We start from the raw sequence: 22,377 nt of genomic DNA on the forward strand, positions 1-22,377 counted from the left end.
TAAAGAAGAGGCTGGACGAATATTTGTAAGAGATGCTTTAGGCTCATTCTGCATTGCACAGGGGGTTGGACTAGAAGGTCTGTATGGCCTCTTCCAACTCTTTGATTCTGCGATTCTATGTTATCATTCTAAATAGTTCTAGATTTCTTCCAATGTGAAGAATGCATGGTATCTTTTCAGTTAAACTGAGCATGTTTACATTGCAGATGAAAACTTAGAACTCTCAATGTAATTCACATTGTAGGATGCTACCAAAGAACTACCAGCATATCTTGGCCTTTGTGTTTGCTGTTCATGAGATCAACGAGGATCCAAAGCTTTTACCCAATATGACTTTGGGTTTTCGCATAAGTGACAACTATTACTTTGGAAGAATGACCTATGCAACCACACTGCAGTTGCTGAGTGAACGAGGGAGATGGGCTCCTAATTACAAGTGTGACACTCAAGAAAAACTGTGGGCCATCATTGGGGGACTCAGCTCTGAAACCTCCATTCAGATGTCAAATGTCTTAGGTATCTACAAGATACCACAGGTATTTATTATTTTATTTTCTTATTTATGCTATTTAAAGTCAACTTTTCTCATTGAGACTCAGGGAGGATTACATTACGTGTGTCAGTGCAACTGATAGATTAAGACATCTGATAAGCAAAGTAACTGGACTAGGATTATAGAAATCTGAAACAAAGCATATGTATTAGCCATATTATGTTAACAAAGCCCAAAAGTGGAAATGCATAGTTTGTAAACAATTTAGAGAGATCATAATAGAACAGATAGTATATACTACATGCAGTAGTACAGGGCACACTCTTTCTCTTTATTAAACACCTTTTGCACAACTGCAGTATAAAATAATCTTACTGCCTTTATAAAAATGCCCTCCTGAACAAATCTGTTTTACGTAGGCTGCAGAATGCAGAAGCTGATGGGCCCTCTTGACCTTCTCAGACATGCCATTCTAGAAGCTGGGGGATACAACAGAAAATGTGCACATATAGAGAATTCATGTTGATCTCACCCATTTGCAGAAGGCCCTGCTCAGATGAGCAAAGGTGTCATGGTGGTGAATAGAAGGATAGGTGGTTTGAATGTTTTCGGAAAGGACATGCACATCAGAAAAGAAATAGAATGAACTGGTCATAACGAAAATTCTGAATTGAATGGTCTGGCAGTTTTCAGTACTTCATTTAAGTAACCTTACTTGCTCAAAGGATTATTTAAACTGCATTGGATCTATATTGTGCCTCTTCCATGCATCTATCAAAATTATGTAGGTTTTTTAAAAAAATGTCAAGACAATGCTCTCTGGTAACAATCTAGTGAACATTTATGCAAGACTAAACCTATTGACATGGATGTTTAGTTTTATCAAGGTCAAAATATTTTCAGCATTTATTTTCCCCTTCTTGTAGCACATTGTCTCAAACCATTTACCAAACCAATATGTTAATTTTCATGAGCAGCTAGCAGGAGCTCATGGCAGCAAATCTTGAGCCATCATTTCCACTCATTCTTGCCCAATTCTCCAGCTTTCATGTTACCTGATTTTGTCCATTCAGGTTCTATGATTCTCAACATCACCTTTTCAGGTGCTCAAAGGGGACCCAATCTCCTGTTTTCACTGACCAAAACCTGCTTGAAGTTCTCTTCCCCTTCCACCAGCAACACTGTGAAAATGCCTTGCTAAATGTGTGCAACACACCACGTGGCATGGTCAATGCAGTTGCAAGAAGGAATGAGGAAATTATCTCTTTCCTATAGCAGGCTTAACTCTCTGCTAGCAGAAGAGGAGTTGATTTTATCCAATTGCCCCTTTTCACTGGAGGCTCCTGTGCCACATGAAAGACCCCACAACAATCTACTTCAGCTCTTGAGTACAGCTGCTTGGAGGAGATGCAGATATAGGGCCTTGCGTGCCTCTTTGTAGAATCTAACCCTAACAAATTTAAGGCAACAAAGTCCCAAGTGGGATTTATGACAAAGTAACTTCAACTTGGAAAAAAAAAACCCATTATTTGTGTGTGTGTGGAAGGGCATGTGTGTGTGTCATAAATGAACAAGTGAAGCTGCCTTGTATTAGTTTGATGATTGAGCCATTGAGAGTAGTAATAAGTAATTAACAATAATCTTCATAAAAGAAATTACCTACTTTTCATTAAGCCACTGGAAGTAGGAAAGGCAGCATGGTACAGTTCTGTCTCATCAGATCTTGGAAGATAAGCAGGTTGGGTATTTGAATGAGAGACCACAGAGGAAGTCTCTGCAGCAGAAGGCAATGACAAAGCACCTCTGCTCTCACTTGCTTTGAAAGCCTCTTGTTGGGATTGCCATGCTGGTTACAACTTTGTGGCTTAAGTGTGTGTAACTTCTCTTTACATGGGTTCTATGGGGCTTAGAAAGCAACTTTCACAAAATTTTAAGAAACAACTTTTTTTTCTTTTAAACTTTTTAACAATTAATAAAATACAACTTTAACAAAAATTAACTTTTAAGTACAACCATACAAAAAAAACTCCAAATTAACAATGTCCTTGAAAAGGCATCCAAGAAGTGATGAGGTGTCCTCTCTCATCCATTTGAAGCAGCTGCACCCCAGGCTTCAGGCTTCTGGTTGGGAATTATAGCCCTGCAAAAATAATACAACCCCAGTAACACCAGCTACACACAATACACAAACACCACTTAAATCATATTTTACATACAATATTTGATTACCTTATTCAAGGTGATAAGAGCTTATAATTTATTAAGCTCCCCTGCAAACAGCCTCCTCCTCAGCAGCCTGCCTCTAGCTTCTGACTCCACCCCACTGGGCTAAACCAATTAACCTCACAGGGGTTATATGTGCACTTGGCAATATAGCTGAATATCCAATCCAGAGTGCTCTGCTACAATGGTTATCAGTCGGTCATTTTCAGCCAAATCCCCAAGATCTTTTGTCTTGAATACAGCAGGGAATGCAACTTCATCTTTATGCAGAGTAGTTGAAGGGTGGGATCCAAGCATCTTTTCTTCTGGTGAGAAAGAGATGTGGTGTCATCTTTGTGCATCCTCCATGTGGGACTGGGGCCATGGTAACAGGAAAAATGGGGAATACTGAGTGGAAATGCTGACCGGATGGGACCATTATTCTGCTGTGGCTCATTTTGTTCTGAAGAATATGCAAAATGTTTATTCACCAATAAGACCTCAATATTTTATGGCCAAGATGAAAGGAAAATGATCTGTGCCTGCGCAAGCAATTTGAACAATAGAATCATAGTTATTAATTTAAAAAAAACTTTAATGAATAATGCTTAGATATAGCTAGAAGTCTCTTGATGGATTTCATGTTTCTAAAGAGGATTTCTAATAAGAATCTCAAACTGATTCTTCAGATATTTTCTCTTCTAGCTCAGTTATGGTTCATTTGATCCGGCTCTGAGCGATAAAACCCACTTCCCTTTCTTTTATCGGATGGTCCCAAATGAAGAACCACAATATAAAGGTATAATCCAACTCCTCCTGCATTTCAAATGGATATGGATTGGCCTAGTTGCTCCAAACAATGACGGAGGAGAAACATTTGTGCGTACTTTGATGGTTCTGCTTACTGAGCATGGCATTTGTGCCGCTTTCACTCAGTGGCTCCCAGTAACATTTACAAGCACTGAAAAAAGTATATTAATGGGGATGGAAAAAATAAATAGTTCTTTCTCAGAAAGCAAAGTCAACGTGATTATTGTAATTGGGGACTTACAAACCCTATTTATGTTGTCAATATGGCTAGATGAGCAAGGTAGAAATAGGAGTCTTATTGGGAAAGTTTGGGTCATGACTGCCCAGTGGGATTTTACAGCTGTGAATTCTCAAGGTCTCTTGTCTCTTAGACCTTTTCATGGTGCTTTGTCTTTCACAATTCACACAAATGAAGTGCCCAGATTCTGGGATTTTCTACAGTCTCTGGATCCCCAGCAACCCAACGGAGATATCTTCCTCCAGGATTTTTTCAAGTATGCCATTCGAAACCTTCATTATTCTGGTGTGGACTCCTTAGAAGTAAACATCACTTGGACAAAGCTGATGGATTTGCTTCCAGGTGCACACTTTGAAACTAGCATGACAGGCCAAAGCTATAGCACTTACAATGCTGTTCATGTTGTGGCTCGTGTTTTAGACGCAATGTACTCCCCAAGGCCTAATAAGAGAAAGTTGGGGAAAAGAGACCAATGGAAGTTGTGGAATATGCCACAATGGCAGGTAATTTCCAATAAGACACAACTCCTTAATTAAAAGGTGTCCAGTAGTTATGATTTATCATTCCCAACAGAAAATTTTACCAAATGAATACTGAACAAAGACTATTGATTCACTGTTATTGCCCCCACAACAAATGTATCAAGTGATTCCCCACTCTTCTTCTTTTACATGAGGTGAATTAATGTAAAGAGTGTGACTTTCTCAATCAGAACAATAATTTTCCTCGGATCCATCTCTCTGGACAGTAAACCATTCTGGATATCCTAATTTATGTATATGTAAATATATGAAATTTATATTTTTGCATAGCTGCAATTTTAATGATTAGATGTAGTGTTTTAAAGTTTTAGTGATATTTAATATTTTGTATCTTTGTTATCCGCCCTGAGCCCACTGAAGCGGGGACGGCGGAATATAAATGTAATAAATTAAATTAAATTAAATTAAATAATAAAAGGAAGGAGGCAATTTGCAATTACACTCAACATCAACTAATTCTCCTCCTTTTTACAGTCTACCTCTCATATGGCTTATTTCCAACTAAGTCCTATGAATCCCAGCATAGCCTTTTTGGTAGTCAAAGAGGACCCCTATTCCCTTCTTCATCAGCAGCAGAAAAGCTGGCTGGATCCAACCTATAATCCACCCCATGTCTTAAATAAGTACCTTTGTTGTGCAACATGTATTTTCGTTCATATATTCAGATCATGTGGTGATATTCTCTCTATAAATAACTTCCAAGTATTTGTTTGTTTTTTGCAGTCAGAAAATGACAACTTGGGTTGTGCTGATTGGAGGATTGATGGAATATAATGGAATCCCTGTGCATTAAATAGTTGGTCTAGATGTTCTTTCTAAGATTCTCATATTTCATTAGACATGGTCCAATATTGAGCAACAGAGGGGAACAAAACAGAGGAAATTCTGTGTCCAAAGATTTTTTTTTATAAGGAATATGAGTGCTATTAATTCTCTTGGGACTAGCACACAGATGATATACAGAATTCCAGTAGGTTTTACCTAGCTATGCTGCATGTGGTTAGGAAACAAGATGGGAGAAACCTTTAAATCCTTCCACATCTTCATGATTATCACAATGTAAACCAGTGTCAACTGTTCTTTTTATTTAGGAAAAAAAGGTGAGATGCTCTAGGTACAGAAATCACACATCATCCGTATTTTGGTCCTTAACCAGAACTTCTAGAATCACCTTCGTTTATGGAGACAGATCAAGATAGGTAGCCATGTCAGTCTGTCTGTAACAGTGGAAAAGAACAAGAGTCCAGTAGCACCTATAGCTACTGGACTCTTGCTTTTTTCTACATTTTTTAATGTTTTTTCCTGTCAAATTACCTAACAATAAGAATTCTTAAGATCCAAATGAATTGTTTAGATAGATAAACAGTTATGTGTAGAACAATTATCTTACTTTCACAGAGCTCAGGGAAGCATACACAACCCCAAACTGTTTGATCCATAAAACCATCATTAAATGTAGGTTAAGGAGAGAGATAATGGCCAGCAAACATGCCCTGTAGCCAATGCACCATATTGTCCCTTGTAATTCAATGTATCAATGAATTTGGAAGAACAGTTATTTTAGTTTACTTATCACATTAATTAAAAAGTCTCTCATTATTTGCAGTAGACCCATAATCAGGCAAATTCTCACACCTGCTCTTTTATCTAGCTTCACCATCTTCTGAGAACCATCAGGTTTAACAACAGTGCAGGGGATGAAGTCTCCTTCAATGAAAACCAAGACTGGACAGCAGGCTATGACATTGTGAATTGCATCGTATTCCCCAATGAGTCCTTTACTCGAGTAAAAGTGGGAAGGATGGATCCCGAGGCTCGGAAGGGGCAGGCATTCTCAATTAAAGATGACATAATCACATGGAATGACTGGTTCAATCAGGCAGGTTATCTTTATTTATTTGTTTGTTTGTTTATGTCAATTATAGTCCACCTTTCTCACTGAGACTCAAGGCAGATTGCACAGTAGGGGATTAGTACAATCAGTAACAAGTACATTTCAATACAGTATCAAGAATATTTCCATAAACAATGCCATAGGGTAAATAGATACAAGTTTAAAAGACATAGTATTAGCAAGAATCCAATACAGAGTAGAAAAACTATGGAAGCAGAACATAATCAATTCTAGGACTTAGACAACATGGAGCACTGGTGGTACATAGGAGTACATATTTAAAGCAGTAGATAATACATAAGGCAATATAGTGATGAAGCCTAACTCATTAGTGGAGCATCTGAGATGCCATTCCAACAATACAGTCCTCCCATCTGAGTAAAAAGCCTTGTTGAATAGTTCAGTTTTGCATCGTTTATGAAAAGTCAGGAGAGTAGGGGCTCTTCTGACTTCCTCAGGTAGGTCATTCCACAGGATAGGGGCCACCACAGAGAAAGCCCGTATATAGGCTGCTCCTAGCTTCACCCGTGTGCTGCCTGGCACCTTCAGGATACCCTGTTCAGATGAGCAAAGCTGTCGTGGAGGAACATAGGGAGGGAGGCAGTCCCGTAAGTATGCTGGATCAAAGCCATTAATAACTTTGTACGTAATAACTAATACTTTGAACTGAGCATGGTAACTGATAGGTAGCCAGTGGAGCAACTGTAGGATGGGAGCGATGTTCATGCTCCTACTTGCTCTTGATAACAAACGAGCTGCAGCATTTTGCACTAATTGGAGCCACATGGTGCAGAGTGGTAAGCGACAGTACTGCAGCCCAAGCTCTGTTCACGACCTGAGTTCGATCCTGGTGGAAGCCGGGTTCAGATAGCCAGTTCAAGGTTGACTCAGCCTTCAATCCTTCTGAGGTCGGTAAAATGAGTACCCAGTTTCCTGGGGGTAAAGTGTAGATGACTGGGGAAGGCAATGGCAAACCACCCCGTAAAAAGTCTGCCAAGAAAACGTCGTGATGCAACATCCCCCCATGGGTTAATAATGACTCGGTGTTTGCACAGGGGACTACATTTACCTTTACCTAGTTAACTTAGTTGAGAGACCTATATATAGAGCATTACTATAGCCAAGCCTTGATTTTATCATAGTATGGATCCAAGTGGCCAAGTCAGCCATGTCAAGATAAGAAGCCATCTTCCAGGCTAGAGTGAGGTTGTAGAAAACATTTTTTGCCACTGTCTTAACTTGTTTTTCTAGTAATAACTCTGGATCCAGTATAACCCCAAGTCCGCAACGGTCAGACAAATGCCATTGAAAATGGGGAGTACAATGTCCTTCAAGATCTTTGCCTTCCCAACAAGCATCACTTCAGTCTTGTATGGGTTCAACTTCATTTGTTGTTTTTCAACCATTTCACCACTCTTGTCAGGCAGTGATTTAAGATTTTTACTGCATTCTGTGGGGACCTGGAAAGCGAGATATAGAGTTGGATGTCATCTGTATATTGATGACATCCAACTCCATAGCAGTGAAGGAGTTCTACTAAAGGCTTTATGTAGATGTTGAATAACATGGGAGATAAGATTGCGCCCAGCAGAACCCCACAAGAACCCCTGCAGATTGCACCCTCCAGAACCCCACAAGATAGTTCCCATTCTGGAGACAGCTGATCTAGAACAAAAACCCTTTGATTCTGCTCCAAGAGAAATGATTTAAACGAGTCCAGGGCATTTCTAAGTGCCACAACAGGATGTCATGGTCTACTGTATCAAAGGCAGCAGAGAGATCCAATAGAAGCAATAAGGAGGCATGGCCTTTGTCTACATTCAGACAGAGATCATCCATTAATTCTACTAGTGCTGTCTCTGTCCCATGCCCTGGTCTGAAACCTGACTGAAAAGGGTCCAGGGCGTTAGAGTTATCGAAGAAGGTCTGGAGTCGGTCAGCTACTGCTCTCTCAATCACTTTTCCCAGAAAGGGCAGATTAGACACTGGGTGACAGTTGGCCACATCGTTTTTGTCTAGGGATGGTTTTTTTTAAGTAGCAGATGGATAACCGCCTGTTTGAGCAGGGAAAGCTGCCCTGAGTTAGTGATTGATTTATAATAGACCTCAATGGTTCACTTATGTGGTGCTTGCTTGATGTTAACAGCCAGAACAGGCAAGGATCAAGTGCACAAGTAGTGGCTTTCATAGACATAAAGATCCTGTTAAGATCTGTCATTGTGATTGGTTCAAAGCAGTCCAAATGTAAGCTGGATGGTGTAAGCATTTCTTTTATCTTATTTGCATTGCAGCTAGCATCTAGATCAGAGCATATTCATGCTATTTTATCAGTGAAAGACTTAGCAAAGGCCTCACAGCTAATTGTCTGTTCTTGGGACTGAAAAGGTTTAGATTTTGCGGTTAGAAGGTGTCTGGATATCTTAAATAATTGGGATGGTCGTGAACTAGCTGACACAATAGTTGCCGAAAAATGTTTCTTTGCTACTTACATTTCTGCCTCTTAGGTCCTCCAGTGGGTTCTGTAGAATATTCTATCTGCTTCCACGTCAGTTTTTTGTCAGTGCCTTTCTAGACATCTTCCAACCCTCTTTAAGTCAGCCAGCTCTGTGGTAAACCATAAGGATGGCATCTGTTCCAAGGGTTGGAACGGATAATAAGGAGCAATGGTGTCAATAGCTTCAAGGAGCTTTACGTTCCACACTCCTAGAGCAGCTACCATGGGCCATGTGTCTGGGATTTTGGAATCTAGAAGTGTTTATGAGCCTTTGTGGGCAAATCATTTTAACTGGACCCCCAATTTTGTAGGGAGCCACGGCTATATTTTGCCTTCAGCAGAGGAGGGTCTGACCATAGTTCAGGCTGAACCTCCAATGTTGAAACAAGGTTTTCTCTTAAAGGCTCAGTGCAAAATATTAAGTCTAAGGTTTGGCCTCTTTCATGTGTAGGGCCTGTCACAATTTGTGAGACGCCCAGGGTGTCTAGGGAAGCTATAAATTCCTGAGCCAGGTCTGGCTTTGAACACTCAGCATTGATGTTGAAGTCTCCCAGAACACCTGGCAAGAGGTACAGCACAGATAACGTGTTAGATTCAGGTATAGTACACAAGAAATATAATTATAGAATCTCTGCTTCCATCTGGAGTCTTTATTATTACAACATGATTATTTAGCATTCCCAATATCAACTCAATCAGCAGATCCTGGGAGCTTCTTCCTAGAAGGGGCTCATTGTCTGTTACCTTCTTATCTTTGGATAAATCCTCTCTTTGTAATTGTTATAATAGATGGTATGATTTTGGCTGTTTCTACATGTCTTACAAGCTGCTGGAATGTTGCACAAAACACTCGGAAATTGCGAAATTGCGCCAGGAAGACGTGATGTCGTGCAAACCTCCTGGATGACAGCGCCTTCCTGGCATGATTTCGCACGAGAAGAAGCTGTCTTCCAGGTGTTTTGTGCAATGTTCCGGTGGGCAGTAAGACATGTGGAAATGGCCTTTCTGTTGAAAATCATATATAGCCCATTTTATTCAACAGCCAACCAGTCGCCCTGGAGGAAAAAATATATAGGGCATAGAGGTTGATGCCTTCCTCTGCTTTTGCCTTCTCGCACTGGTAGCTTATTTTTGTTTGTTCTAGGTCTTGTACCTTGGCTTGTGTGAGTATGTTTTTTAATGACAGTGGAATAATGTTTTCAGTGAAGAGCTGGTTTAGGCTAGGGCTGGCTATTAATCAGGGAATGGCATGCTACCTGAGTCTAATAAGATAGAAACTTCATTCTCCAAAATGGTTTGAAAATTACTAATGATGTACTGGTTTTCAGCAGGGACAAATATCTGATAAGCTGTGCAGTTCTATGCTGTTATCTCTTTGGGATTGCCTCGTAGTAGCTAATTTCTTGGTGCCGATGTATCTTTACTGACCCTCACTTCATTGAGTAGGTATGGTAATATCAACACTGCATGTCATAAATCCTTCAGAGGTGAATCCCTGTCTAAGGAACTGGAACAAGTATGGTGGTAACATAGTCCTTGGCTGTAGACAGTGGATTTTGTGGTTTGCTCTGGGTAATATCTAGAAGTATCTAGATTTGCGTAATGTGGGCTTGCCAGCATGATGCTGAAATGGGACCTCCTGAAGCGGGGCCTCACTTGTGATGAAATGACATCATTGGAAACACTCTGCTGTCACTTCCAGAAATGACATCATCATGTTGCTGGAAATGCTGTGCGTCAGCCCACCATTTCCACTTAATCTTCACCTGGGAAGAGCCTGCTTGGGGTGAGAGTTCAAGGGTCAAAGGAGACCAGAAAGTAGGACATGATTCAAGGGTCAAGGAAGGAACTGATGTTGGTTTGGCCATCAGATACTCTTTGGGATAAATCTTAAACTGCTTAAAGGAGATATCGAACCAGGAAAGCTGGGACTCAACTGCAGGATTGTATAGGGAACTGGAAGTCCCTCTCTTTCCTGTGGTCAGGGCTAGGTCCCTCATTCTAATCCTAACATCGGCTTGAGCTAAGGGCCGTAGAGGTGCCTCTTCCTCTTGAGAGAGGCTAGAGTGTGGGAGTCGCTGAGATGCCAAATATAAGTCTCCTCCTCGTGGTCTGGGCTTCAACTCTGGCCCTCTTCTTCCTTCATTCTTCGGGTCCTAGAGGAGACTCTGGAGGTGCAGGAGGGGGCAGATCCACTCAGGGGTTTACTTGACTGCTGGAAAAGGAGCCTGTTGTTGGAGAAGAGGTTCTGAAGGAGTTTTCAGATTTCACATAGCCTTGGGCTTAGTGTAAATCATTGCAAGGTTGACTTCTGAGTAACCCCATGTACAGGCAATCCTTAAGACACAGATCTATAAGTCAAGCACCCCAGACAACATCTTTCTCTTCTGATTCTGTTTAGACTCAGCCTTATTCAGTCTGCTCTGAGAGTTGCCATTTTGGATATAGGAAAAGAGAGCAGGAAGGGAAGCCAGTCTGCTGCTATCAGTGCACCCAGTGCCCAGAAAGGATGATATCAAACCAGACAGGTAGGCATTTAAAGTGTTTCTTAATCTCTTCAATAAAGAACTGACTTCATTTTGAGGTGTGGTGTCAAAACAGCATCACTGCTGTTAATGCTCCACCACCCTTTCAGAAACATCACTCAATCTCTAATGTAGGTGAAATGGCATAAACAAACTTAAGAGAAGCATGTTTCTTGCTGGGCAGGATAGGTTTGTGCTGATCCCCTTCAGAGAGTTGAAGGCATTAGAAATCGGAAGTGGGGAAAACTAAACGTCTGCCTTGTACAATGCAACCAATGAGAGGGCAATGAACTGAAGGCTACTTCAAGACGTTTCCTGGTTTTAACCAAAAAGGTGTCGGGATGCAACCAACAGCATTGAACTAGGCTGATTTCAAGTATTCTGATTGTCTGAGAGGGTGAGGATAATGGAACACTGCACGGCCCTTCCCTACAATACGGAAGCACTGGTATTTTGCATTTTAAAGGAAGTAGAACAGGAAATGTGCTGATTATGAGTTTTAAATTGTGAGGTACAATAAAAAGGTTGATAAGATTTAACCAAAAAACTGTCTGGAAACAACCAAAAGCATTAAACTAGCCTGATGTCATGCATTCTAATTTACTGAGAGGGCAAGGATCATGAAACACTGAAGCTACCTGTATGGCCACTCCCTACAATATGGAAGCGTTGGGGTTTTTGCATTTTTAAGGAAGTAGAACAGGAAATGTGCTGATTATGAGGTCACAGCCATTCATGTATCCTTTACACTGCTGATTCTCCAACTTGTGTACAAATAGAAGCAGGAAGCAAGGTGCTCTTGCTCCACATACATGCACACTAGCAGAATATATTTCCAGAAGGCCACAAGAATTGCTGATCTGTAGAGACATGCAACTTACAGGGTGGGTCTATGTGACTTGGCTGAGGGTCCCATATCATGGGTTGATGAAGATCACAGCCTGAAACTCATTCAACTTTTGTATAAAAGGAAATCTTTGTAATGTTCATATTTTACTTGGGTTTTAAGGATGTTGTGTGAGATATATAACTGACAGAATTTGTTTCTTTTTACAGATGCAAGTCACTGTGAAAACTGCCCACATATGAAGCATTCCAACCACAAACAGGATCATTGCATTCCCAAAATCATTCAGTTCCTTTCCTTTGGGGAGTCTTTGGGAATTGTTTCAGTTTTTTCCTCCCTTTGCTTGTCTTTAATCACAGGTCTCATATTGGTAACAGTTGTTAAATACCGAAACACTCCAGTTGTCAAAGCCAACAACCGAGATATCACCTACATTCTCCTTCTCTCCCTTCTGCTCTCTTTCCTCTGCTCCTTGCTCTTTATGGGACAGCCCAACAAAGTCACCTGTCTTCTCCGACAAACAACATTTCTTCTTGTCTTCTCTGTCTCAGTTTCTTCTGTGTTGGCTAAAACCATCACTGTTATTATGGCTTTCGAGGCCACAAAACCAGGAAGCCAGATAAGGAAATGGCTGAGGAAGAGAGTCACAAACTCCATTGTGCTCTTCTGTTCCCTTGGTCAACTTGCAATCTGTGCTGTCTGGCTAGCAACAAAGCCTCCCTTCCCTGAGTTAGACATGCACTCCCAAAGCAGAGAGATCATAGTCCAGTGTCATGAGGGCTCTGTCACCATGTTTTATTGTGCCCTCAGCTACATGGGCTTCTTGGCCATGGTTAGTTTTCTTGTAGCTTTCTTGTCAAGGAATTTGCCAGATAGCTTTAATGAAGCCAAGTTCATTTCCTTCAGCATGTTGGTGTTTTGCAGTGTTTGGGTATGTTTTGTTCCCACGTACTTGAGCACCAAAGGGAAATATATGGTAGCTGTGGAGATCTTCTCCATCTTGGCCTCTGGAGCAGGATTGCTCTGTTGTATCTTTTTCCCGAAATGTTATATTATAATCCTAAAGCCCACTCTTAACTCTAGGAGACATGTTATGTCTAAATGGAGTTAATGTGACATCATCACTGATCAGCCTCACATTTTTATGGTGAAACAAATGGAGTTGGCTTTTTTCTTCCTTCAGCATAGCCATCTTCAAATATTTGATTTTGGCACACATAACAGGAGCCCATGCTCTGTATAATCTTCGTGATATGCACGGTCATCATTTGGGTGACGTAGACCAACAAATGAGTTTTCCATGCCCATACACCTCTGCTACACATGAATACAGTTCCTCAAAATTCTTGAAATCCCTTACCAATACTAAACTTATGTGTCCATGAAAAATAGGGTCGGTGAGATTTATTGTTGGCTCTATTTTTGGTTTGAAATTTAATTTACACCTTTCCTTTTCTGAATGTACTGGATTTTTTCATGAGGTGTTTTCAGTTTGTAATACATTCTGCTTCTTTAGAATGGGCTCAAGAAGGAAAATAAAAGCGTCACATTTTTAATGCTGTCCTTTATAGTTATTCCTTGAATATAAACCAGTCATGCATGTGAGTGATTCCCTAGCAGGAATGACAGCATGTTTTTAGTCTGACTTTCACCAGATACTCTGGTTGATCATGGATTCCACACCAGCAAGAAATTGGATGCCAAGAAGTGTTTTACTAGTAAATGTTTGCATTAGTAGAAAATACACAGAATATCTGAATAAAATCCTATCATTTTTATCTCTTATTTATCTATTGAGATCTAAACTATCACATACCAGTATCAAATTTGCCATTTGGAGCAAAATACTGGTCGAAAGCTGGACCAACTCAGACTCTATTTTCAAACTACATTTATTTCTGCTTTGAAATAGAAGTCATTTTGGTCACTCGAGTTGGTGGACAGTTACTTTCATGACTGGCACTGTAGTTTCCTTTTGGACAATGTTTCTGGATTAATCAATTTAAGATATCCATATTCCATCTTTTGCCCAAAGGTGCTTGAGGCAGCTTGCAAAAATATAACCCACTGGCTTCCCAAACAGGTTATCTTGACACTAGAACCAGATCACAATTTTAAAAAGCCATCACAATAAGAACACAACATTTGACATTCTGCCCTTGTACCACACAGCAGAACATGTAGATAATATCAACGTGATATTTCAGGTATATTTTCTTTTCCAGCGTGTCAGTGTACCCAGCGCTGCATTCACAAACAGGTAATTATCAACTATGTAATTATTGAAATAACTATGATGGCTGTCTCCTTACTACGATCAACTGAAAAACCAGAGTGTTTTCCAGTGAGCTCATCACAATAGCCATTAATATTGTACATCAATAAATAAGCCAGGTCTATTCCAAAGTTGATTAGAGCAAACAACAGGAACGATGCTGTTGGTCTGATATTTCAATTAAAATAGTTCACTGTTAGTTGAATGCCCCAGCCATAGTTTCCAGAAGTATGGTTTAGAACCAGCAATGTAGCTAGGACTTCTTACCGATAGCAGGAGAAATTCTGTCTGGCAATGAGAAGAAGCATTTTATCTCTAGGTAAATAGGCTATTTGGCTTGCTCTCAGAATGGACATGTGGCTCTTCCTATTGCTGCTCCTACCACCAACCACCTCTCCCAGAAACCTACCTGCAAGTCATGAAATAAAAAGGGAACTTGCTGCTTCCTCTGAGTACTATGGAATGGGGGACCTTATCATTGGGGGTGGTTTCTCCCTATATCTTGCTGGTTGCGACCCTCCTACCTTTCAGAAGCCATTGGGTCTTGTGGATATTTTCACAAAATGGTAAGCATGTATTTCCTCTGTAAATTATGCTGTAAGATCTTGATTATTCGTTAAATTTGCTGAAAGAACATCTATTCTCAAGAATATGGATTTCCATCTATCTTATCCATATAATTTTAGGTATTCATAACCTAATAACTTAAAGACAATTTCTGGAAAAATAATTTCATTATATCTCTTGAGTATAATTGCTGAAATGCATACATGTTTTTGCTAGCTTTCTCATTCTCTAGGAAACAAAGGGTTATTTGAATCCTACCAGAATTTCTGTTTGTTCTTGCCGAGTTTCCCTGTTCACTCTGGTCTTTATCTCACATGGCTTTTGTCTATGTGGATCCCACGATCTCTGAAATAGATCTCTTGGTAGTCAAAAGTGGGTACTCTTCCTGGCTTGTGATTTTCTAGGTATTGAATGAGCTATGTCCATGTGTTAGCATTTCCTTTTTTTCCCCATTACACATTAGACGTTTCCACAACCAATCCAATGGATTGACATTATGAGATTCATGGTCACTAAGGGACATATTCAAGGTCAATGGAACTGAAACCATAAAGGAAGAACCATGGTATCATTTTCAGTAGCTCTAGATCTCTTGTCATAGCAAGAATGCACATCGTCTTTTCTTTTTAAGTGAGTGTGTTTTCATTTCAAATGAAACCTTAGAAATGTTAATGAAATTCATATCGTAGGATGCTACCTAAGAACTACCAGCATATCCTGGCCTTTGTGTTTGCTGTCCATGAGATCAATAAGAATCCAAATCTCTTACTCAACATGACTCTGGGTTTTCGCATAACTGACAATTACTACTTTGGAAGAATGACCTATGCAACCACACTGCAGTTACTGAGTGACCGAGAGAGGTGGGTTCCTAATTACAAGTGTGACACTCAAGAAAAACTGTGGGCCATCATTGGGGGACTCAGCTCTGAAACCTCCATTCAGATGTCAAATGTCTTAGGTATCTATAAGGTGCCACAGGTATTTATGATTTTATTTTTATTTGCATTATTTAAAGACTAATGTCTAACAACATAGACATCTATTATGTCCCTTAAGTATTGATGATTTTATTTTTATTTACATTATTTAAATCCTGGCTTTCTCTTTGAGATTCAAGGAGGATGCCAGTGCAATCAATAGAGCTGGACATCTGATAAACACGAACAGTGCAATCCTATGGAGAGTTACTCGAGTCTAATCCCATTGACTTCAATAGGCTTAGACTGGAGTAACTCTCCATAGGATTGCACTGTAATAGGACTAGGATCACAGAAATCTAAAACAAAGGACAAATATTAGATGTGGTATGTTGACAATGCTAAAAGCTGGAAATAGCTAGATTGAAAACAATGTAGTGAGATCAGGATAGCACATACAGTGAACAGATAGTGTAGACTATACACAATACTGAGGCCAAAATATTTGCAAGATTTCCTTTTTATCTTCTGATAGCACACCTGTGTGTCAATTTTCATGGGCAGCTAGCCAAGTTTCTAGAGACAAATCTTGAGTTGGATTCAGCCTTCTTTTTAAAAATCCAATCTTGCTCAGTTCTCCTCCTTACCACAGCCTTCAAGTCATCTGCTTTGTCCATTCAGGTCACATAATTCCCAGCATCACCCTTTTGAGTGCTCAAAGGGGACAAACTCTCCTGTTTTCATCAACCGAAAGCTGTTTGGGACAGTATTCCCCTTCCATCAGCAGCAACCTGAAAATTCATTGCTGAAGGTGTAGAGACCATCTGTGCAACATACTATATGACATGGTGGGTGCAGTTGCAAGAAGGGCAAGAAAATCATCTTCTTTCCACTAGCAGACTTAACTCACTGCTAGCAGAAGAAGGGTTATTTTATCCAATTGTTCATTTTCACTGCAGGCTTCAGTGCTGTATGAAAGACCCCACAACAATCAACATAATCACTTCAGTTTGGCTATTTGGAGAGACAGATATAATGCTCTGCATAGTTGTTTGTAAGATCTAACCCCAACATTTTACAAATTGAATGCAACAATGTTGCCAAAATGGATTATGATAATTGTAAATGAAGCAGTATATATCCACAATCAGACTTGGAAGAAAACTTATACATATGTGTGCATGGAGGGTGGGAGATTCATTTGAGTCATAAACAAACAAGTGAAACTGCCGTGTATTTGTTTGATCATTGAGACCTTAAAAGTAGTAACAAGTAATTAACACCAATCTTTTAAAAAGTGTTGATATCAGAGTTTTTTTTCAGGGGGAACGTGGGGGAACAGTTCTGGCACCTCTTGAAAATACTCAGCAATAGTGCTTGAAAAATAATAAGATTTCAAAGAATCCCATGTGTTTCTTCCTCATTTTCCTCTTGAGAGTTCCGCCACCTCTTTTCCCAGAAAAAAACCCCTGCTTGATATTAAGTCATTGGCAAGAAGGAAGGTGGCATGGCATAGCTCTATCACATCAGATCTCAGAAGGTAAACAGGTTTGGAATTTGAATGAGAGATCACAAAAGAAGTCTCTGCAGACAAAGAAATTAAAAGATCGACTCTCCTTCTTACTTGCCTTGAAAGCCCCTTGCTGGGGTCTTCATAGATTAGTAACGAACTCATAGCTCATATGTGCATATGTAAGCACTTGGCAATACAACTGAATATACACTCCAGTGTACTCTGCTACAGTGGTCATCAGTCTGTCATCAGAAAATTCCCTTGATAATTTATACTGAAAGTAACAGGGACTGAATCTTCAACCTTATGCAAGGGGTGGGGGGATCCAAGCAGCTTTTCTCATGTTGTGGTGTCCTCTGCAGTAAAAAGGCTATGCTGTGGATTGTGGTTCTTCCATCTGGGATGGGGGCTACAGTAACAGGGGAACTTGGAAATACTGGGTGAAAAAGTTGGCTGGATCCAACCCATATTCTCATATAGCTCATTTTCTTCTGAGGTGTGTGTAAATTTTTATTCACCAGTAAGAACTCAATATTTTCTGGCCAGAATAAAAAGAAAAGTATCTGTGTCAGCATAAGCAATTTGAACAACTGAATCATAGTGAATTTAAAATTTTCTTAAATGAATAAAATTTAGGTATGGCTTGGATTTTCAAGTTTCTAAAGACAATTTCTGTTAGAATTTTAAATTGATTCCTCAGATGTCTTTTTTCTAGCTCAGTTATGGTTCATTTGATCCAGCACTGAGTGATAAAACCAAGTTCCCCTTCTTCTATCGGATGGTCCCAAATGAAGACTCACAATATAAAGGAATAATCCAGCTCCTCCTGCATTTCAAGTGGAAGTGGGTTGGCCTAGTTGCTACAAATGATGACGGAGGAGAAACTTTTGTGCATAGTTTGATGGTGTTGCTTACTGAGCATAGCATTTGTGCTGCTTTCACTCAGTGGATCCCAGCAACATTCACAAGCACTGGAAAAAGTCTTTTAATGTGGACAGAAAAAATAAATAGTTCTTTCTCAGAAAGCAAAGTGTGATTGTTGTAAGTGGGCACTTACAAACCCTATTTTTATTATCAATGTGGCTAGATTTATTTTACAAAGGTGCAAAAAGGAGTCTTATTGGGAAAGTTTGGGTCATGACTGCCCAATGGGATTTTACAGCTGTGAATTCTCAGGGTCTCTGGTTTCTAAGACCCTTTCATGGTGCTTTATTTTTTACAATTCACACCAATGAAGTGCCTCGATTCCGTGATTTTCTACAGAGTCTGGATCCTCAGCAACCCAATGGTGACATTTTCTTCCAGGATTTTTACAAGTATGCCATTCAAAACCTTCGTTATTCTGGTCTGGATTTCTTAGACGTAAATATCACTTGGACAAAGCTGATGGCTCTGCTTCCAGGTGCACACTTTGAGACTAGCATGACAGGCCAAAGCTATAGCACTTACAATGCTGTCCATGTTGTGGCTCATGCTTTAGATGAAATGTACTCATCCAGGCCTATTCAGAGAAAGTTGGGGAAAAGAGACCGATGGGATATGCCACAATGGCAGTAACCTCCATTAGGAGAAACTCTTTTATAAAAAGATGGCCTATAGTTATGATTTATTATTCCCAACAGAAATTTCTGTTAAATGAAAACTGAACAATGACTGTTAATATTATGATCCACTCTAATTGCCCCCACAGCAAATGTATCAAGTGGTTCCCGACTCTCCTGCTTTCTCATATGGTGAATGAACATCATTCCTTATTACAGGATACATAGCTTTTGTCCACCTAAGTTACAGGTTTCTCATCATAGCCTTTTTGGTAATCAAAGGGGACATCCACTCCCCTTTTCACTTGCAGAAAAGCTTACTCAATCAAACACATACTCTTCCCCCATGCCTCCAAGAAGAACATTTGCTCTGACGTGTATATTTCCATTCATATGTTAAGATCTTAAGAAATGAAGATGGCACACCCGGCTGCATGTGAAACATGTTTAGGCTGGGTGCCAATTTTTGCCTCACTGCATGGAGCAAAAGACAGCATTACATTCCCGGGCATCCAGGCTTTGGGAGGTGGGGTTTGGCCCTATAAAGGGCGGCTCTGCCTCTGTAGGGCTCAGTCAGCTTTGAAAGCTCGGCCCACACATCGCACCCTATGGCATTACAGGATTAGCTGGGCCGTTTCCAGATGGCTTACCTGAAGCCACTCCATCTGCAATGTTGTGGATCGTGCAGGGGAAAACGCAAAATATTGCACAAAACTCGCACAAGAAAATGCGATATTTCGCGTTTTCCCTGGCACAATCCACAACATTGCGGCATGGAGTGGCTTCAGGTAAGCCATCTGGAAACGACCCTGGTTGCTGGTTACCAGGGCCAGGTAGGGATTTTTTCTCCTTTTTTCTCCTGCACTTACCGTAGCGAAAAAGATGGCAAACTACAAAGAGGCCCTTACTGATCCCATAAACTGCCCTGAGTGACAAGATGGCAACCCCCAAAGCTGACAACGGCCACAAAATGGCAGCAAAAATGGCGCCCTCCTGTGCTTTTCGTGCCTTAGCTGTGCATCCTCTGGGAAATGGCTCCAAAAATTGGCGTCCAAGCCCCTTAAATCCACCCAGGCTTGCCGAGGGCAGTAAGGGGAAAAGCAAAGGGAAAATTCCTTTGCACACACCTGCACAGGGAAGGTATCCTAGAGAAAGCCCCCTCGCCCCACTGCCACACCAACCCTCAAGAGGCTGAAGCCAGTGGAACAGGGCTACAGGCAGTGCCTGTAAGCCGCCAAAAGCAGCGACAAACTGCATGAAGATCAAATGCCTCAAAGCCACTCCTCCTCAAGCCATGCCGAAAAACGCTGTCTCCTAGCCACACTGCCTCCAACCTCCCAAAGGAAAAGAGTGGTATGCAAGCCACAGAAGCTGTAAGGTTTCCGTCAGCTTTTCTTCTCCGCTCTGGGTGCTCTTCCGTGGACTGCTGAGCAGGAGCTAAAAAGCACCTCCACTCCAGCCAGTCACATGGAGAGATTGAAGCTATGGGGCGGAGATGCCTGCTAGGGCTCTTGTCTTCACTGCCTAGCCAGAAACCCGGATAACTGAGAAACCTGTCTGTCCCCTCCTCCATCCAAGGGGGCAAACTTTGGCCCCCAGCTTAAGCTGCGGGGCAGCCGCTGGGAAAGGGCCACATTGTGCACCAGCAGCACCATCATATTCTTATTATGACCAATTTGAAATTAATCAAAATGACAAACTTAATCTTTACTGATGTGAATAAAAATTAGGTGCGGCTTGCTTTTACTGGATTGAGTTCATGCTACTGAATAAGGTTTTTGATAAGATTCTCAAACTGATACCTCATATGTCTTTCATTTCAGCTCAGTTATGGTTCATTTGATCCGGCTCTCAGTGACAAAACTCAATTCCCTTTCTTCTATCGGATGGTCCCAAATGAAGACTCACAATATAAAGGAATAATCCAACTCCTCCTGCATTTCAAGTGGAAATGGGTTGGCCTAGTTGCTCCAGATGATGACGGTGGAGAAACATTTTTGAGGATTCTGACGGCACTGTTTGTGGAGCATGACATTTGTGCTGCTTTCACTCAGTGGACACCAGCAACATTCAAAAGCACTGGAAAAAGTTTTTTAATGTATATGGAAAAAATAAATAGTTTTTTCTCAGGCAGCAAAGTTAATGTGATTGTTGCAAATGGGGACATACGAACTCTAATTATTTTGTCAATATGGCTAGATTACCAAGGTGCAAAAGGGAGTCTTATTGGGAAAGTTTGGGTCATGACTGCTCAGTGGGATTTTACAGCAGTGAATTCTCGGGGTGTCTGGTTTCTAAGACCCTTTCATGGTGCTTTATCTTTCACAATTCACACCAATGAAGTGCCTGGCTTCCAGAATTTTCTACAGACTCTGGATCCTCAGCAACCCAATGGTGACATCTTTCTCCAGGATTTTTACAAATATGCCATTGAAAAACTTCATTATTCTGGTCTGGAGTTCTTAGATAGAAAGATGACTTGGACAAAGCTGATGGACCTGCTTCCAGGAGCAGTATTTGAAGCTAGCATGACAGGCCAAAGCTATAGTACTTACAATGCGGTGCATGCTGTGGCTCGTGCTTTAAATGATATGTACTCATCCAAGCGTACTCAAAGAAAGATGGGGAAAACAGAGCTATGGAAGTTGCAGAATATGCCACAATGGCAGGTATCCTCCAGTAGGACACAATTCTGGTGTAAAAAGGTGGCCTATGGATATAATATATCATTACCCAACAGAAATTTCTACCAAATGAAAACAACAAAGTTTCACAACTCACTCTTATTTATTTTATTTATTTTAAAAAATGCTATGCCACCTTTCCACCCAAACACCTTTCCACCCAAACATTCAGTAAAAACATAAACTGATATAACACAAATAAAACCAGGGAGGTGGCCAATATCAATAAAAAATGCCTCACCTAATGGTAAGAAAACAACTAAGCTCACCCAAGAAATGTATCAAATTGTTTCCAATCTCCTTTTTTCATATATGCTGAAATACTGTATACAGAATGTGAATTCCTCAAATGTCGGAAGAATTTTACCAAGATCAATTTCCCTGATCTGTAGACTTCTTTGAATGCTATAATCATACCCCATCTCCAACCCCCAAATGCATGCATTTAGTCTTCAGTATATAGATTCAGGTATATGATAAGATCAGATGCTAGTATTCGCTCTGAAAGAAGCTTCCAACAATCACATGCTTTCTGCAGTAGTTTTCCATTTTTCAAAAAAGTAACACTCCAGATGCAGAAAATATAACATGATGCCTCTTTTTGGCCTTAAGAAAAATCCCTCGTATCACCCTCTGTTATGTTCCATCCTGTAAAAGTTCTCAATATTAATACTTGGTGTGTTCCAAATGAGCATCCCATCATGTTTATAAACCATTTATACTTATATTTGCTACTGGAAGCTCAGGGAAACATTCATGACTAGGGGTGTGCAAGGAAAAAACTTTCGGCTTTCTTGTTTCGGGATTACCCGAAACAAGATTCTCTACCGTC

The 22,377-nt window shown here is 40.5% G+C and overlaps 2 protein-coding genes across 2 annotated transcripts in view; both read left to right on the top strand.

Moving 5' to 3' along the window:
- The first annotated feature begins 245 nt into the window (after positions 1-245).
- On the top strand, positions 246-13,156 carry LOC129339240 (vomeronasal type-2 receptor 26-like). The gene is made up of 5 exons (XM_054993832.1): positions 246-536; positions 3,401-4,246; positions 5,937-6,164; positions 11,075-11,201; positions 12,255-13,156. Exons 1-5 carry the CDS (start codon positions 246-248, stop codon positions 13,154-13,156), a joined length of 2,394 nt encoding a protein of 797 aa, XP_054849807.1.
- A 2,421-nt stretch (positions 13,157-15,577) lies between these two features.
- The window catches only part of LOC129339242 (vomeronasal type-2 receptor 26-like), a 29,847-nt gene continuing 23,047 nt past the window's right edge, over positions 15,578-22,377 (top strand). The window contains exons 1-2 of the mRNA XM_054993833.1: positions 15,578-15,868; positions 20,685-21,530. Of these exons, the coding sequence (XP_054849808.1) occupies positions 15,578-15,868; positions 20,685-21,530 (1,137 nt within the window). The remainder of the gene's footprint in view (positions 15,869-20,684; positions 21,531-22,377) is intronic.

This window comes from Eublepharis macularius, chromosome 12 (genome assembly GCF_028583425.1).
Source record: "Eublepharis macularius isolate TG4126 chromosome 12, MPM_Emac_v1.0, whole genome shotgun sequence".
NCBI lineage: Eukaryota > Metazoa > Chordata > Lepidosauria > Squamata > Eublepharidae > Eublepharis > Eublepharis macularius.

What these genes read in the sequence shown, in the direction of transcription:
- LOC129339240 (XM_054993832.1), top strand. Translation starts at nt 246, where the DNA reads ATGCTACCAAAGAACTACCAGCATATCTTGGCCTTTGTGTTTGCTGTT. An exon ending in GGAATATGCCACAATGGCAG is followed by an intron (nt 4,247 to 5,936) that starts GTAATTTCCAAT and finishes TCTTTTATCTAG; the next exon opens with CTTCACCATCTTCTGAGAAC. An exon ending in GGAATGACTGGTTCAATCAG is followed by an intron (nt 6,165 to 11,074) that starts GCAGGTTATCTT and finishes GATTCTGTTTAG; the next exon opens with ACTCAGCCTTATTCAGTCTG.